Source organism: Erpetoichthys calabaricus, chromosome 6 (assembly GCF_900747795.2).
Source record: "Erpetoichthys calabaricus chromosome 6, fErpCal1.3, whole genome shotgun sequence".
NCBI classification, from domain to species: Eukaryota; Metazoa; Chordata; class Cladistia; order Polypteriformes; family Polypteridae; genus Erpetoichthys; species Erpetoichthys calabaricus.
This window is the reverse complement of record NC_041399.2, coordinates 202,150,099-202,166,707: the sequence shown is the minus strand read 5'-3', so window position 1 is coordinate 202,166,707 and position 16,609 is coordinate 202,150,099. Positions and strand designations below refer to the sequence as shown.

At 43.5% G+C, this 16,609-nt stretch overlaps 1 protein-coding gene across 1 annotated transcript in view; it reads right to left on the bottom strand.

Annotated features, from left to right (window-relative positions):
- Window positions 1–12,691: 12,691 nt before the first annotated feature.
- Window positions 12,692–16,609, bottom strand: part of map3k8 (mitogen-activated protein kinase kinase kinase 8) — a 35,045-nt gene continuing 31,127 nt past the window's right edge. The window contains exons 8-9 of the mRNA XM_051929002.1: window positions 14,845–15,091; window positions 12,692–13,199 (exon numbers count right to left, since the gene is read on the bottom strand). Of these exons, the coding sequence (XP_051784962.1) occupies window positions 13,072–13,199; window positions 14,845–15,091 (375 nt within the window). The 3' untranslated portion in view covers window positions 12,692–13,071. The remainder of the gene's footprint in view (window positions 13,200–14,844; window positions 15,092–16,609) is intronic.

The following is a 16,609-nucleotide window of genomic DNA, read 5'->3' as shown; positions in this document are numbered from 1 at the left end:
AGAATCCTAACTAGGAAAAGAAAATCCGAGCACATTTCTCCAGTTTTGACGTCACTACATTGGTTACCTGTATCATTCAGAATTGACTATAAAATACTGCTCATCGGCGGCACGGTGGCGCAGTGGTAGCGCTGCTGCCTCGCAGTTAGGAGACCTGGGTTCGCTTCCCGGGTCCTCCCTGCGTGGAGTTTGTATGTTCTCCCCGTGTCTGTGTGGGTTTCCTCCAGGCGCTCCGGTTTCCTCCCACAGTCCAAAGACATGCAGGTTAGGTGGATTGGCGATTCTAAATTGGCCCTAGTGTGTGCTTGGTGTATGGGTGTATTTGTGTGTGTCCTGCGGTGGGTTGGCACCCTGCCCAGGATTGTTTCCTGCCTTGTGCCCTGTGTTGGCTGGGACTGGCTCCAGCAGACCCACGTGACCCTGTGTTCGGATTCAGCGGGTTAGAAAATGGATGGATGGGTGGATACTGCTCATAGCCTTAAATAATCTCGCTCCATCTTATATATCGGAATGTCTGACGTCTTATATTCCAAATCATGACCTTAGATCAGCGTTTCTCAACCTTTAAGTATTTGCGACCCGAGTTTTCATAACAGTTTTAATCGCGCCCCTCTAATGTTTTTTTGAAACCCTAATAAAATTTATTCCTATATTTTTTTCTGCTGATACACCACTACAAGTTTAAAATTTTCCTACGAATAGCGAAATTACGCCACATACGGCAACATTCGCACCCCCTTTCTTGTTACTAGGGGGGCACGCCCCACAGTTTGAGAACCGCTGCCTTAGATCTTCAAATGAGTGTCTGCTTAGAATTGCAAGAGATAAACTTAAAAGAAGTGGTGAGGCGGGGGGCCTTCTGCTGTTACGCACCTAAAATTTGGAATAGCCTGCCAATAGGAATTCGCCAGGCTAATACAGTGGAGCATTTTAAAACACTGCTAAAAACACATTACTTTAAAATGGCCTTCTCATAACTTAATTTTAATTTAATCCTGATACTCTGCATATTCAATTAATTATCATTACTATTCATGGTGGCTCCAAAATCCGTACTAACCCTTACTCTCTCTTCTGTTCTTTTTCCTTTTTTCTGCGTCACCTGTCATTGACGGATTAAAGGGCAGAAGTCCACATGACCGTCATCATCAAGTCCTTCTATGAAAACCCTGAATACAATGAGGACTCATTGAGGTCATTTATGTTAGGTAGAATGCCTAGAGAACTACAGACTGGGATATCCTGCAGGGATCACATAGTGAGAACATTGAGGAGGTTGTTGACTGCACTACTGACTACATCAACTTCTGTATGGACATTGTAGTTCCAATAAGAACTGTACGCTGCTATGCTAACAACAAGCCATGGATTACAAGTGACATCAAGTGCCTTTTGAACCAGAAGAAAAGGGCTTTTAAAGACAGTGATCAGCATGAGCTCAAGCACGTCCAGAAGGAACTTAGAGTTCAGCTCAGGGCGGCGAAGGAGCAGTACAGGAGAAAGGTGGAGCAGAAGTTGCAGAATAACAGCATGAAGGAAGTGTGGGATGGGATGAAGATCATCACTGGCTGCAGCTCGAAGCGGGGTGCCACCATCGAGAGAGACGTGAAGAGAGCAAACCAAATGAACAACTTCTTTAACAGGTTTGACCACCCTAACCCACTCTCACTCTCACCTCGGAGTACTGCACCCTCCACACATCCTTCTGCTGATACCAGCATAGGAGAGACATCCCCACCCACAATTAAAACAGCGCAGGTGAGCAGAGAGCTGAGGAGACTTCGTGCCAGTAAAGCAACGGGTCCAGATGGAGTATCGCCACGACTGCTGAAGGTCTGTGCATCGGAGCTGGGGAGTCCTCTACAGCGCATCTTCAACCTGAGCCTGGAACAAGGGAGAGTCCCAAGGTTTTGGAAAACATCTTGCATCACCCCAGTCCCAAAGGTATCACGTCCTAGTGAGCTGAATGACTTCCGGCCTGTTGCTCTGACATCACATGTGATGAAGACCATGGAGCGGCTGCTGCTTCACCACCTGAGGCCACAGTTCTGCCACGCCCTCGACCCTCTGCAGTTCGCATACCAGGAGAAGGTGGGAGCGGAGGATGCCATCATCAATATGCTACACCGATCCCTCTCTCACTTGGACAGAGGCAGTGGTGCTGTAAGAATTATGTTTCTAGACTTCTCGAGTGCCTTCAACACAATCCAACTGCTGCTCCTTAGGGACAAGCAGACAGAGACGGGAGTAGATTCATACCTGGTGGCATGGATTGTGGACTATCTTAAAGACAGACCTCAGTATGTGCGTTTTGGGAACTGCACGTCTGACATTGTGGTCAGCAACACAGGAGCGCCACAGGGTGACTATACTTTCTCCGGTCCTGTTCAGCCTATATACATCGGACTTCCAATACAATTCGGAGTCCTGCCATGTGCAAAAGTTCGCTGACGACACTGCTATCGTGGGCTGCATCAGGAATGGGCAGGAGGAGGAGTATAGGGACCTAATCAAGGACTTTGTTAAATGGTGTGACTCAAACCACCTACACCTGAACACCAGCAAAACCAAGGAGCTGGTGGTGGATTTTAGGAGGTCCAGACCCCTCATGGACCCTGTGATTATCAGAGGTGACTGTATGCAGAGGGTGCAGACCTATAAATACCTGGGAGTGCAGCTGGATGATAAATTAGACTGGACTGCCAATACTGATGCTCTGTGTAAGAAAGGACAGAGCTGGTTATACTTCCTGAGAAGGCTGGCGTCCTTCAACATCTGCAATAAGATGCTGCAGATGTTCTATCAGACGGTTATGGCGAGCGCCCTCTTCTACGCGGTGGTGTGCTGGGGAAGCAGCATTAAGAATAAGGGCGCCTCACGCCTGGACAAACTGGTGAGGAAGGCAAGCTCTATTGTTGGCATGGAGCTGGACAGTTTAACATCTGTGGCAGAGCGACGGGCGCTGAGCAGGCTCCTGTCAATCATGGAGAATCCACTGCATCCACTAAACAGGATCATCTCCAGACAGAGGAGCAGCTTCAGTGACAGACTGCTGTCACCATCCTGCTCCACTGACAGACTAAGGAGATCGTTCCTCCCCCAAACTACGCGACTCTTCAATTCCACCGGGGTGGTAAACGCTAACATTATACAAAGTTATTGTCTGTTTGCATGCCTGCATTGTTATCACTCTTTAATTTAATATTTTCTTTATCAGTATTAATAAAGTATCTATCTATCTATCTATCTATCTATCTATCTATCTATCTATCTATCTATCTATCTATCTATCTATCTATCTATCTATCTATCTATTTAGAGGGGCTGGCTGGGTGGTCTCATGGCCTGGTACCCCTGCAGATTTTATTTTTTCTCCGGCCATCTGGAGTTTTTTTTTTTTTTTTCTCTCCTCCCTGGCCATCGGACCTCACTTTTATTCTATGTTGATTAGTGTTCTCTTATTTTAATTCTTACTTTGTCTTTTTTCTCTTTCTTCATCAAGTAAAGCACTTTCAGCTACATCATTTGTATGAAAATGTGCTATAGAAATAAATGTTGTTGTTGTTAATAAAACACTTAAGAGAAGAATGTGATAGAATGAAAATAATTAATTTTAGGTTACAAATCATTTGGATGATATCCTTGGAATGGAAAAAAATCTACAATATAAGAACCTAACATTGCAGAGTAACAAGCCATAAAATTAAATAAGGACTGAGATTGGGAAGGATTAGTTTCTAATTAAGAAATTGGGTTGGAACACTGTGGTCATCCAGCACCGACATTGCCCACCTCTGCTATAGAAGGTATAATTAATGCTCAAGGAGAAGAGAATTCAGGATAGAATCATCAAGGGAGACTTCGACACATGGTGGTGTCTATGACTGTACCACATTGCTTAAATCAGGGGTGTCCAACTCCCATCCTGGTGGGCCTCAGTGGCTGCAGGTTTTCATTCTAATCCTCTTCCTAATCAATGATCAGTTTTCACTGCTAATTAACTCCTTTTCCCTTCATTTTAATAGCCCTGTTTTTAAGGAGGGGTGGCATGGTGGCGCAGAGGTGGCGCTGCTGCCTCGCATTACGGAGACCCGGGTCCTCCCTGCGTGGAGTTTGCATGTTCTCCTCGTGTCTGCGTGGGTTTCCTCCGGGTACTCCGGTTTCCATCCACAGTCCAAGGACATGCAGGTTAGGTGCATTGGCGATTCTAAATTGTCCCTACTGTGTGCTTGGTGTGTGGGTGTGTGTGTCCTGTGGTGGGTTGGCACCCTGCCCGGGATTGGTTCCTGCCTTGTGCCCTGTGTTGGCTGGGATTGGCTCCAGCAGACCCCCATGACCCTGTGTTCGGATTCAACTGGTTGGAAAATGGATGGATGGAAGTTTTTAAGGATCCGGTCCTCTGAATTGATTTGTTTCTTCATTAAATGGCAGCCAAACAGAAATGAGATGTGAAACGAGCCGACATAAGACCAGCTAAACTGGAACATCAAACTCCAACCAGCTTCTAAATGAGAAGCCAATTCTTGCTGTCAATTAAAGCAGTGTTTATTGAATATGAGGACTTGTTGCTGCTCTCACTGTTGATTTTCTGTATTCTCTAAGACCATCGTGAAAGATGTAGCAGACCAACGTGACCGAGATCTTCACCATTCTTTATTTTCAGCTGAGCTGGCTTGTTTTGTGTCTTGTTATTGTTTGGCTGCTCATTAAGGAAAAAGAAACAACTAAGGCAGGGGTGTCAAACTCCAGGCCTGGTGGGCCGCAGTGGCTGCAGGTTTTCATTCTAATCATCATCTTCATTAGTGAGCCATTTTGCTGCTGATTAACTTGATTTGCCTTCGTTTTAATTGACATGACTCAGACCCGTTAGTTCACGGGTGTCGAACTCCAGGCCTGGAAGGCAGCAGTGGCTGCAGATTTTCATTCTAACCCTTTTCCTAATCAGTGACCAGTTTTCACTGCTAATTAACTCCTTTTCCCTTCATTTTAATAGCCCTGTTTTTAAGAATTCTGTCCTCTGAATTGATTCGTTTTTTCGTTAATTGGAAGTCAATTAGAAATGAGATGTGAAACGAGCCAATAGATGACCAGCTAAACTGGAATGTTAAACTCCAGCCAATTTCACTCCAACCAGTTCCTTAATGAGAAGCCGATTCTTGCTGTTGTGGAGGATTGCCGGCTTTCCAGTCCGGCCCTCACCCCCAGGCCGCTAGGAGGAGCCCTCCGGACAGCATATTCGTGCCCCAAGTTCCAGCGGGGCCTCATGGACTTTGTAGTGTTGTGACACAGCCCTGCTGGATACCTTGGGGGCCGCCAGGAGTCGCTGTAGGGGGGCTAGTGGGCTCTTGCATGCCCTATAACCCGGGAGTGCATGTCAGTCACGTGACTGGAGGAAGCGATTTACTCCCGGGATGAAGAAGAGGACTGTTTGCCCTGACCCGGAAGGAAATGGACTTGTGGGTTTGGCTTGGAACCACTTCCGGGTCAGGAGCTATAAAAGGACTATGGGTAAGCCTAGACATTTGAGCTGAGCTGGGAGGTAGGAGGGCGAAGTGTCTGGGAGTGGAGGATTGTGTTTGTTGGAAGTCTTTATTGTGTTTATGAGTGAGGGGAGGGGAGTGCTTGGTGCACTATTGTATAATAAAAAGAAGAATAGTTATACTTTCACCTGGTCTCAAGAGTGGTACCTGAGGGTTCGAGAGGTGGACGAGCGCTATATCTGCTACACTGTTAATTAAAGCCGTTATTGAATATCAGAACTTGTGGCTGCTCTCACTGATGATTTTCTGTTTTTTTTTAAGACCACCGTCAAGATGTTTTGGTGACCTGAGCAGACCAACATGACCGATTTCACCTTTCTTTATTTTCAGGTTAGCGGGCTTGTTTTGTGTCTCTTTATTGTTTGGCTGCTCATTTAGGAAAAAAAAACAACTACGGGGTCTGAGTCACGTCAATTAAAACGAAGGCAAATCAAGTTAATCAGCAGCAAAATGACTCACTAATGAAGACGATGATTAGAATGAAAACCTGCAGCCACTGCGCCCCACCAGGACCAGAGTTGGACACCCCTGGCTTAAATGATTTATGACCCAATAAAAATGAAAACTGAAGGGACTCTTAAAATGCAAAGAAGCAGCAGGAGCCCTGAACGATTATATGATGTCAGCAATGCCAAGGACAGATTTCAGAAAGCAGAAGGCCCATCAAACCCTCATCTCTATCAGAGGGGGTGTGCTGTTGAGAGGGTGAAAGGGACCATCACCAATGCACTGAAGGGGGCACAAAAACATTTCAGCTCTTGTCCAAAAGGCTCACCAGCACCTCCACTTCTTTAGCTGTCTGAGGTCAGCTTGCATCTCTCCATCTGTTCTCATGACCTTCTGATGGTTCACATTTGCCTCATCACATTCTAGTATGGCATCTGCTCAGCTCAGGATCGGAAAGCAGTGCAGAGGGTGGTGAAAGCAGCACAGAATATCACTGGCACCAAGTTACCTTCCGTTCAGGACATAAACAGTTCTTGCTGCCTTAACAGATCAGCAGGATTATTAATTTCCTCAGCCATTGTTCACAGCTGCTTTTTTCACTTCTCCCTTCTGGCCACTGGCACGCACGCCAGTAGATTCAGCGACAGTCTCTACCCACAAGTCCTGATGAATATGTATGGAGAAGTGTAAAGACCTAAGTGACTCTGGTGAATCTTTTTGGCCTGATGATGGCAAGGCTTGTGAGGAGCTCATGGTCAGCCTTGGCGAGTACCTACTGACAGTGGTCCAAAACACAAACCGCCAACCGGGTATTGGATGGTGAAGGCTCATCAGAACCAGGAACAAATGATATCCTGTCTGGTACAAAACAATAGAAGTGCTACTGTGGCACAAATCACAGTAAACTCCATTGATTTTGGGCAGGCAGGTAGTGTACTGTGGTGGTTAAGGCTTTGGAATTCAAACTCTGAGGTTGTGGGTTCAAATCCTGTTACTGACACTGTGTGACCCTCAGCAAGTCACCTGACCTGCCTGTGCTCCATTTGGAAAACCAAAAAGAAATGGAACCAATTGTATCAAAAAATGTTTTGTAAATCACCTTTGATAAAGACGTCAGCCAAATAAGTAAATGTAATGTAAATGATTGTTATGGTGCATTACATTGTTATGGTACAGTACATTACAACCCTGCTGTGTGTTGGACAGCATGGACTGGGGCCATACAGAAAGCCCATGCTAACCACTCTCCACCATCAAACGTTTCTACAATGGGCACATAACTGTCAGAACTGGACCTTGGATCAATGGAAGAAGCTCACTTGGTCCAATGAATCCAATTTCCGGCTGCATCACGTGGATGACTGGGTAGGTGCTTGGTTGATCGGAGAAGACATGGCACCAGGATGCACTGTGGGAAAAAGACAAGCTGGCGGAAGAAATGTGATGCTTTGAGCAATGTCCTACTGGACAATCTTTGGTCAAGGCATCCATGCTGACATGAATCACTTATCTAAGCATTGTTGCAGACCAAGTAGACCCTTTCATGGTAGCAGTGTTTCCAAACGGAAAAAGCATAACGCACAAATTGTTCAGAGAATGGTTTGAGAAACGTGATGAAGATTTCTAGCTATTGCCCTGGCCTCCATTTTGATGTGTATCCCTTCACCTCAGCATTGTTGCTGTGCAAGTTGACCCAGAAATTGTTCAGGGAATGGTTTGAGAAACATGATGAAGAGTTTAAGGTGTTGCCCTGGTCTCCATCTTGACATGTATCATTTACCTAAACATCATTGCAGACCAGGTAGACCCTTTCATGGCGACAGTATCTCCTAAAGGAAATAACACAATGCACACATTACTCAGGGAATGGTTTGAGAAACATGATGAAGTTTTCAAGGTGTTGCTCTGGCCCCCATTTTGAAATGTATCACTTACTTAAACATTGTTGCAGTGCAAATAGACCCAGAAATTGTTCAGGTTAATGGTTTGATAAACATGATGAAGAGTTTAAGGTGTTGCCCTGGTCTCCATCTTGATGTGCATCACTTACCTCAACATTATTGCAGAGCAAGTCGACCCAGAAATTGTTCACGGAATGGTTTGAGCAACATGATGAAGAGTACAAGGTGGCCCCCATTTTGAAGTTTATCACTACCTAAACATTGCTACAGTGCAAATAGACTCTGAAATTGTTCAGGTTAACAATTTCTAAGGTGTTGCCCTGGTCTCCATCTTGACGTGCATCATGTACCTAAACATTGTTGTAGACCCTTTCATGGTAACAGTACTTCCCAATGGAAGTAGCATAATGCAGAAATTGTTCAGGGAATGGATTTCTAAACATTACAAAGAGTACCAGATGTTGCTCTGGTCTCCATCTTGATGTATATAACTTACCACAACTTTGTTGCAGAGCAAGTTGACCCAGAAATTGTTCAGGGAATGGTTTGATAAACATGATGAAGAGTACAAGGTGTTGCCCTGGCTTCCATCTTGAAGTGTATCACTACCTAAGATTATTGTAGTGAAAGTAGACCCAGAAATTGTTTGATAAACATGATGAAGAGTGTAAGGTGATGCTCTGGCCTCCATTCTGAAGTGCATCACTTACATAAAAATTGTTACAGGGCAAATAGTCTCCGAAATTGTTCAGGTTAACAATTTCTAAGGTGTTGCCCTGGTCTCCATCTTGGTGTGCATCATGTACCTAAACATTGTTGTAGACCCTTTCATGGTAACAGTACTTCCCTATGGAAGTAGCATAATGCAGAAATTGTTCAGGGAATGGATTTCTAAACATGACAAAGAGTAATAGATGTTGCTCTGGTCTCCATCTTGATGTGTATCACTTACCACAACTTTGTTGCAGAGCAAGTTGACCCAGAAATTGTTCAGGGAATGAACATGGTGAAGAGTACAAGGTGTTGCCCTGGCCTCCATCTTGAAGTGTATCATTTACCTAAACATCTTGCAGACCAGGTAGACCCGTTCATGGTAACAGTACTTCCCAATGGAAGTAGTATGATGCAGAAATTGTTCAGAGAATGATTTGAGAAACGTGATGAAGAGTACAAGGTGTTGTTCTGGCCTCCATCTTGATGTGTATCACTACCTAAAGATTATTGCAATTTAAGTAGACTCAGAAATTGCTCGATAAACATGATGAAGAGTGTAAGGTGATGTTCTGGCCTCCATTTTGATGTGCATCACTTACCTAAACATCATTACAGACCAGGGGGGTATTTTTCGTACGTGGATTACTCGTTTAGCCAGATGTAATTGTTGACGATTTGGCTTGATCCTGGATCTGTTTTTCGAAACTCTTGCTGGATGTGTTGTCATACCAGCACATCCGAATCCTCAAACCTGCTCGGAGCAGGTTTGTTCTACGTAAACAAGGATTAGCTCACACACTTAATTAGTGTCCGTGCGTGGAATTCATTCAGTCATGACTTCACCATTCATGTATGAGCGACCAATTGATATCGGTACGCAAATTATAAGAAGAGAATTTCATATAGAGAGGGTTTTGTGCGATCTTTTCGAAAGATATCGCTTTAGCGGAGGGGGAACATTGTACATAAAAAATTTATTAGGACCTTATATTAGAAGTCAAACTCGGCGAAGTCGGGCTCTCACAACCACACAGACAGTAAGCATTGCTTTGACTTTTTCTTGCAAGTGGCACTTTTTTATATACTGTAGGCGATGTGGAAAATCTATCTAAAGTGCAGTTTGCCAGGCAATTCGTAAAGTCTGTTTGGCTCTGAAATATTTCCTTCGGGTTTTCATAGTGTTTCCTGGACACCTGCATGTGCAGACAAAAATGGCATTTCATGCCATTGCAGGCAGGTAATACACAAGTAAAAACACCCACAGTTCCATGAAGAATCTCACAATCAGCCTAACATTCTCATTACCCAGGATTTCCAAATGTGATTGGGGCACATGGGACTCATCAGAGTGGAGTTTGATTTGAAAAATGTACCTCTCCTCCTTATGAATAATCAGACACAGTGTCTTCATCAAATATATGACCTTCGTCAATATCTCGTTGGTCAGACACAGGTTCAAGGGATGTGACATTCCCTGCAACTGACCCAACAAAAAAGAGAGGGCTATATGGAACCTACCTATGGCACACATGGAGGACAAATATATGCAATGACCATCCTTTATCTGAAATGAAGTGACCACTGCATCCTGCCACTGGTTCTGAGGAGGAGCTTCCCCCTGGAATGCCCTCAGAAACAGGGCAATGGGCATTTTGCTGGAGAGCCAACTCTTCTGCAGGGGTTAGGTCTGGACCACGTGGACCTCCACCTGTTTTTTGCTTGTCTGCCTTCTTATTAGCTTTAAAATTAATGTTCTTTACATTATACAGTATATGATTCTTTATGTCAACAATTCTTTAAATAGTTATACTGTATACCAATATTTACCAGTTTGAAGTATATTCTTATACTTCACTTTAACCTGTTCCCGTGTTCTCCTTGTGCTCACGTTTGATCTGGAATTATGACATATTAAATAATAATTAATCTGACACATAGGAAATGAAACGCTGCTTTCAGTAAGTACAATGCACACTACTTAGCATTTAATTTGTCGGCCACTTTTTGCCAGCCGTCTTTTCTGGTTCGGGCTGCTTTTGCAGTGTTACCCCTTGTGCATATTAAATCTTGAAATCCTTCATGTCCTTCGAATAAAAGGTCTTGCTCCGCTTGCGTGAGAAAAAAAAAAATGTGCCCGTTCTTTCGTCATTTTGTTACAGCCTATCAAAGACTTGCTGATCATGTTTTCTAGACTCAGTATATATGGGCTTTTCAATCAGCGCGGGCGCGCATTCATCTCGGATGATTAGATCCAGCTCGACTAATCTACAACACAGCTGCATTTGAAAAACCGACCTGTCCCGGATGAGTGTCACCGGCATTAACTTATTCAAGATGAGGCATCTGATCTCGGATGATTTAAGCGACATACAGAAAATACCCCCCCCAGGTAGTCCCTTGAATGGTGTTTCCAAATGGAAGAAGCATAATGCACAAATTGTTCAAAGAATGGTTTGAGAAACATGATGAAGAGCTCCAAGGTGTTGATTTGGCCCCATTTTGAAGTATATCACTACCTAAACATTGTTGCAGTGCAAGAAGACCCCGAAATTGTTCAGGGAATAGTTTGATAAATGTGATGAAGAGTTCAAAGTGTTATCCTGGCCTCCATCTTGATGTTCATCACTTACCTACACATCGTTGCAGACCAAGTAGACCCAGAAATTGTTCGATAAACATGACGAATGGTACAAGGTGTTGCCCTGGCCTCCATCTTGATGTTCCATCACTTACCTACACATCGTTGCAGACCAAGTAGACTCAGAAATTGTTCGATAAACATGACGAAGGGTACAAGGTGTTGCCCTGGCCTCCATCTTGATGTGCAGCAGTTGCCTAAACATTGTTGCAGACCAAGTAGACCCAGAAATTGTTCGATAAACATGACAAAGGGTACAAGGTGTTGCCCTGGCCTCCATCTTGATGTTCATCACTTACCTACACATCGTTGCAGACCAAGTAGACTCAGAAATTGTTCGATAAACATGACAAAGGGTACAAGGTGTTGCCTTGGCCTCAATCTTGATGTGCAACACTTACCTAAACATTGTTGCAGACCAATTAGACCCAGAAATTGTTCGATAAACATGACGAAGGGTACAAGGTGTTGCCCTGGCCTCCATCTTGATGTGCAGCACTTACCTAAACATCATTGAAGACCAAGTAGACCCTTTCAATGGCAACAGTATTTCCCAATGGAAGTAGCATAATAAAGAAATTGATCACAGAATGGATTGTGAAACATGACAAAGCATTCAAAGTGTTGCCCCGGTCTCCAAATTCCCCAAATCTCAGTATAACCAAGAGATGTGTTGGAACAACAAGTTCAAGCCATGGCAGCTCCACCTTGTAACTTATAGGAGTTAAAGGATCTCCTCCTAAACGCCAGGTGCCTGATGCCACAGGACACCTTCAGAGGTCTTGTCGTAGCTGTTTTTGTTGAATATGGGGAAGCAACAGCATATTAGGCAAGTGGTCATCATGTTTTGGATCCTCAGTCTAAGTTCAAAGTATATGAAGCACACATATTGTGGCACAGATAAAGTAACAATCATAAAAATTAGGATTAACACTAATACTTGTACTAGAATGGTTTATTGATGTATGTACAGAAAACAACAAGATGTCTAACATTCAACAACTGCTGTACTTCAACTTCAAAACTTGTGACGGCTAACTCTGAATGGATGTGAATAAAAATAGTATGACTTCTTGATGGCATTAATACATTTTCCAAGAATGGCATCGACTATTAATAACTCCCATTCTGGGATTTATAACTCACAGCGATTCATGACATACAAAATATTTTTTAATCTAACTGCTTCTGCTTTTTGGAGTTAACTTCATATTTGGCAAACCTGCATAGCAAATACTGCCCCAAGGCGATTTCCATAGGAACAATTTAAATATATATGATAGTATGGCTTCTTTTCAGCTTTGCTTTTTTAAGATTACAGACAAAATTAGTCATCTGGAACTTTCATTTACAGAAATAAAATGAGTAGTTGCAAATATTAAAAACAAAAAGGAGAGCCAGTTACCGGCAGAATTTAGCTGATTATTTCTATTAGAAACATACTTTACTTCTCAACTCCATACCTGTCTTTAAGGGTAGCTAATCCGGACTGCACACGAGCTCCGCTAATCGCACACACACCTGCATTATGCACTTCATTTTCTTTCCTAAGTTCTTTTCAGTTCCACTGCACACCGTGCCATCCTGTGACTTTGGACCATTCATGCCTCATTAATCACTGTTGCCTAACCACTCTGAGTCAGGCTCCCTTATTATACACACATACACACACACACACAACACGTACACCTGTGCACGTACAAAGGAAGAGATACTCTGATCAAATAACACGGCCTGATAAACGTGTAAGACTCCCTCTGCCGAGATGAGATGTGTACACCGCAGAGCTAATTCATCCAACAGTATCTTTGCTCCGAAAAGTCCTCATCTGTTAGCCGTATTCTGAAGTGGGGGGTCCCCTTACAATATTGTAGTAATCAGCTACAGCCCCCAGATCCACATATAAAGATCGTTTTCCTCTTGCCGCCAGGGAATCATCATCTGTGCATATTGAAGTATCTGAAAAAAATAGATAGAATGAGATGAACAACAAATAAAAAAGAAGAAGTCTAAGTCTGTAGCAGACTGATAGTTGACAGTTCCTTTCTATTTTCAGGATAGCAGCCTGTCAACAAGGGGGTCATAAGGGGTTTCTGGCAATCTGAGGAACGCTAGGCACAAAGCAGGAACCTACACGTGATAGGTCGCCAGTCCATCATGGCACAGACAGAAATGCACCACCACAGGGTTGGTTAATCTAACGTACACATTTATGGGATGTGGAATTAAATCTGGAGTTCCTGGCAAAGCCCATGAAAACATGAGAAGAAATGGACAGCTGAGCAAGGGTGTCAAACCCAAGACAGTGGGCTTATGAGCCTGAAGTACTACCCATTGCTCCACTGTGCCGCCCACCCAAGCAATCAATCCTCTTTTCCTGATGTGAGTAACTGTGGCAAATGAAGGTCAATCCAGACTTCCTGGTCCCCAAATACAAATTCCAGTTTTTCTTGGTGGGATCCACCAGCTACAGCTTGTAGCTCTTCCTGGTGGCGTCCACCAGCTACAGCTTGTAGCTCTTCCTGGTGGGGTCCCCCAGCTACAGATTGTAGCTCTTCCTGGTGGGGTCCCCCAGCTACAGATTGTAGCTCTTCCAGGTGGGGTCCCCCAGCTACAGATTGTAGCTCTTCCAGGTGGGGTCCCCCAGCTACAGATTGTAGCTCTTCCAGGTGGGGTCCCCCAGCTACAGATTGTAGCTCTTCCTGGTGGGGTCCCCCAGCTACAGATTGTAGCTCTTCCTGGTGGGGTCCCCCAGCTACAGATTGTAGCTCTTCCTGGTGGGGTCCCCCAGCTACAGATTGTAGCTCGTCCTGGTGTGTGTGTGTGTGTGGGGGGGGGGGGGGGGGGGGGGGGGGATCAAACAGCTGCAGATTCTAGCTCTTCCTGGGGAATTCCCAGGTGTTTCTAAGCCAACTTTGTGAAATAATAACTCCAGCGTGTCCTAGGTCTTCTGCAGGGTCTCCGTATGTATTATATGCCTGGGGACAATCATGAATGAATTTGGCTTAAATGCTTCACAACTTATATTGGAAACGGTGAAATCAGTTAAAGAAGAGAGATGGATAATTTCTAGACATACTTGCTCCAGGTCAGTTTCAAGGGGAGCTGGTTGAATATGCCAGCAACATCAAGAACAACGTCTGAGTGGGACATCGGCTTATAGCTGGGCACACTCACATGAGCAGTAGGCCAGTTAGTAGACACCATACTGTACATTAAGGCCATATCGTTTGCCATCTCTTTCTACCTGCATGCCTTCCCCATCCTAACTGGGGCTCCTACAACAACCCACAGGAGAAAACATTTTCAGCTTTACAAGTACGTCTCACAGAGTTGCCCACATGTGCAGCGTTGGACGACCCCAATGTCTTTACACAACTCTGTGGAGCTTCTCACAAAAGGAATTCACTTTCAAAAACAAGTGTCCGCTGTCACCCATTTTGTCACTTGTAATTCCACCATATACATGCTGTTCTTTTCAGAGAGGCTTTTTCAGTTTCCTCTGTCCAATCTGGTGTGAATAATTGGTCGGACTCTAAGAGGACCATAATGGTTGTTATATGAAAGGAAGAAGCAGACATTCACTCTAAACCTGAATACCCACCAGTGACGTTTTCAGGGAGCTCGGACTCCTGTCTCATGAGCAGCCGGGTCTTCTCACACAAGGCAGAGTCCAGGCTCCAACAGCGTGGCTGATCCTCCCGAGGAGGGTGAAGGGCCTCTTCTTTTAGAAGCTCAGCGGCCGAGCGCCGTACTTTTGGATTCCTCTCCAAAGAACACTCCAGGAACTGTCTCATGGAGGGGCTGCAGTCTTCAGATATATCCTCCAGTGGAGGGGCTTGTTTGTGGATCTAGGACACAAATAAACAAAACTTAAAAATAAATTAAAGTCTCAGATGTAGGGGTAAAGGTTAAACAAAAAACACAAGAGCCTGGAGAAAACCCACAAGAACACAAGAATGTGCAAACATCATATGGGACTGTGAATGGGCAATAAACAGAGGCAGGTCACTGGAGGTGAGAAGCAGAGGTACTAACCACTAAGTCAGGGATTCCCAAAGTCGGCCCTGAGGACCCCCTGTTTTTGTTCCAATCAGCTTCTGTTTTTAATTGGACTCCGAGGCTAATTAAGTGAACTGTTACTTCCCAATTTCTGTGTTTTGGGAACAATGTGGAAATTAGAAAACTAAGTTTAGTAAAAAAATAAAATAAAATAAAATGTACTAAGCCAGGGGTTGTTATAGTCGGTTCTGGGGGCCCACTGTGGCTGCAGGTTTTCATTCTAACCCTTTTCTTAATTAGTGACCTGTTTTTGCTGCTAGTTAACTTCTTTTGAATTCATTTGGATTCTGTGTTTTGAGAACAATATAGAAATTAGAAAACTTAGTTTGGAGGAAGGAAAAATAAATAAATTAAAATGTACTAAGCCAGGGGTTCTCAGAGTTGGTCTTGGGGTCGGACCCTCTGTGGCTGCGGGTTTATGTTCCAACCAGCTTCTGTTTTTAATTGGACTCCTGAGCTAATTAAGTGAACTGTTATTTGACAGATTCTTTGTTTTTGGAACAATGTAGAAATTAGAAAGATAACTTTAGTAAAAAATAAAATAAATTAAAAATGTACTAAGCTGGGGGTTATAAAATAAAATAAATTAAAATGTACTAAGCCAGACGTTCTCAAAGTAGGTCCTGGGGACCCACTGTAGCTGCAGATTTTTGTTCTAGCCGGCTTATGTTTTTAATTGGATTAATAGGCTAATTATATGAACTATTACTTCCCAATTTGTGTTTTGGGAACAATGTAGAAATTAGAAAACTAAGTTTAGTAAAATAAAATTAAAAAATAAAATGTACTAAGCCAGGGTTTATAAAATAAAATAAATTAAAATGTAGGCCTGCTAAGCCTGGGGTTCTCATAGTCGGTTCTGGGGACCCACTGTGGCTGTAGGCTTTTGGTCCAACCAGCTTATTCTTTTAATTGGACTCTTGGGCTAATTAAATGAACTGTTATTTCCCAGATTGTGTTTTGGGAACAATGTAGAAATTAGAAAACTAAGTTTAGTAAAAAAATAAACAAATAAATAATAAAACAAATTAATATGTACCAAGCCAAGGGTTCTCATAGTCGGTCCTGGGGACCCACTGTGGCTTCAGTTTTTTTGTTCCAACCAGATTCATAATTAGTGACATTAACTGATAGCACGGATCTCAATTAATTAGCTGTTTTTTTTTTTTCTTCTCTTATTCTACATTAAGAAAGCACAGAGGCATGATTTTCACATTTATAAGAGATTTAGAAATATTTCCATTTTGCTCTAGATTTAACTGCTTAACTCACTTTTGTTGATTTCATTCTATTTTGCTACACTCTCT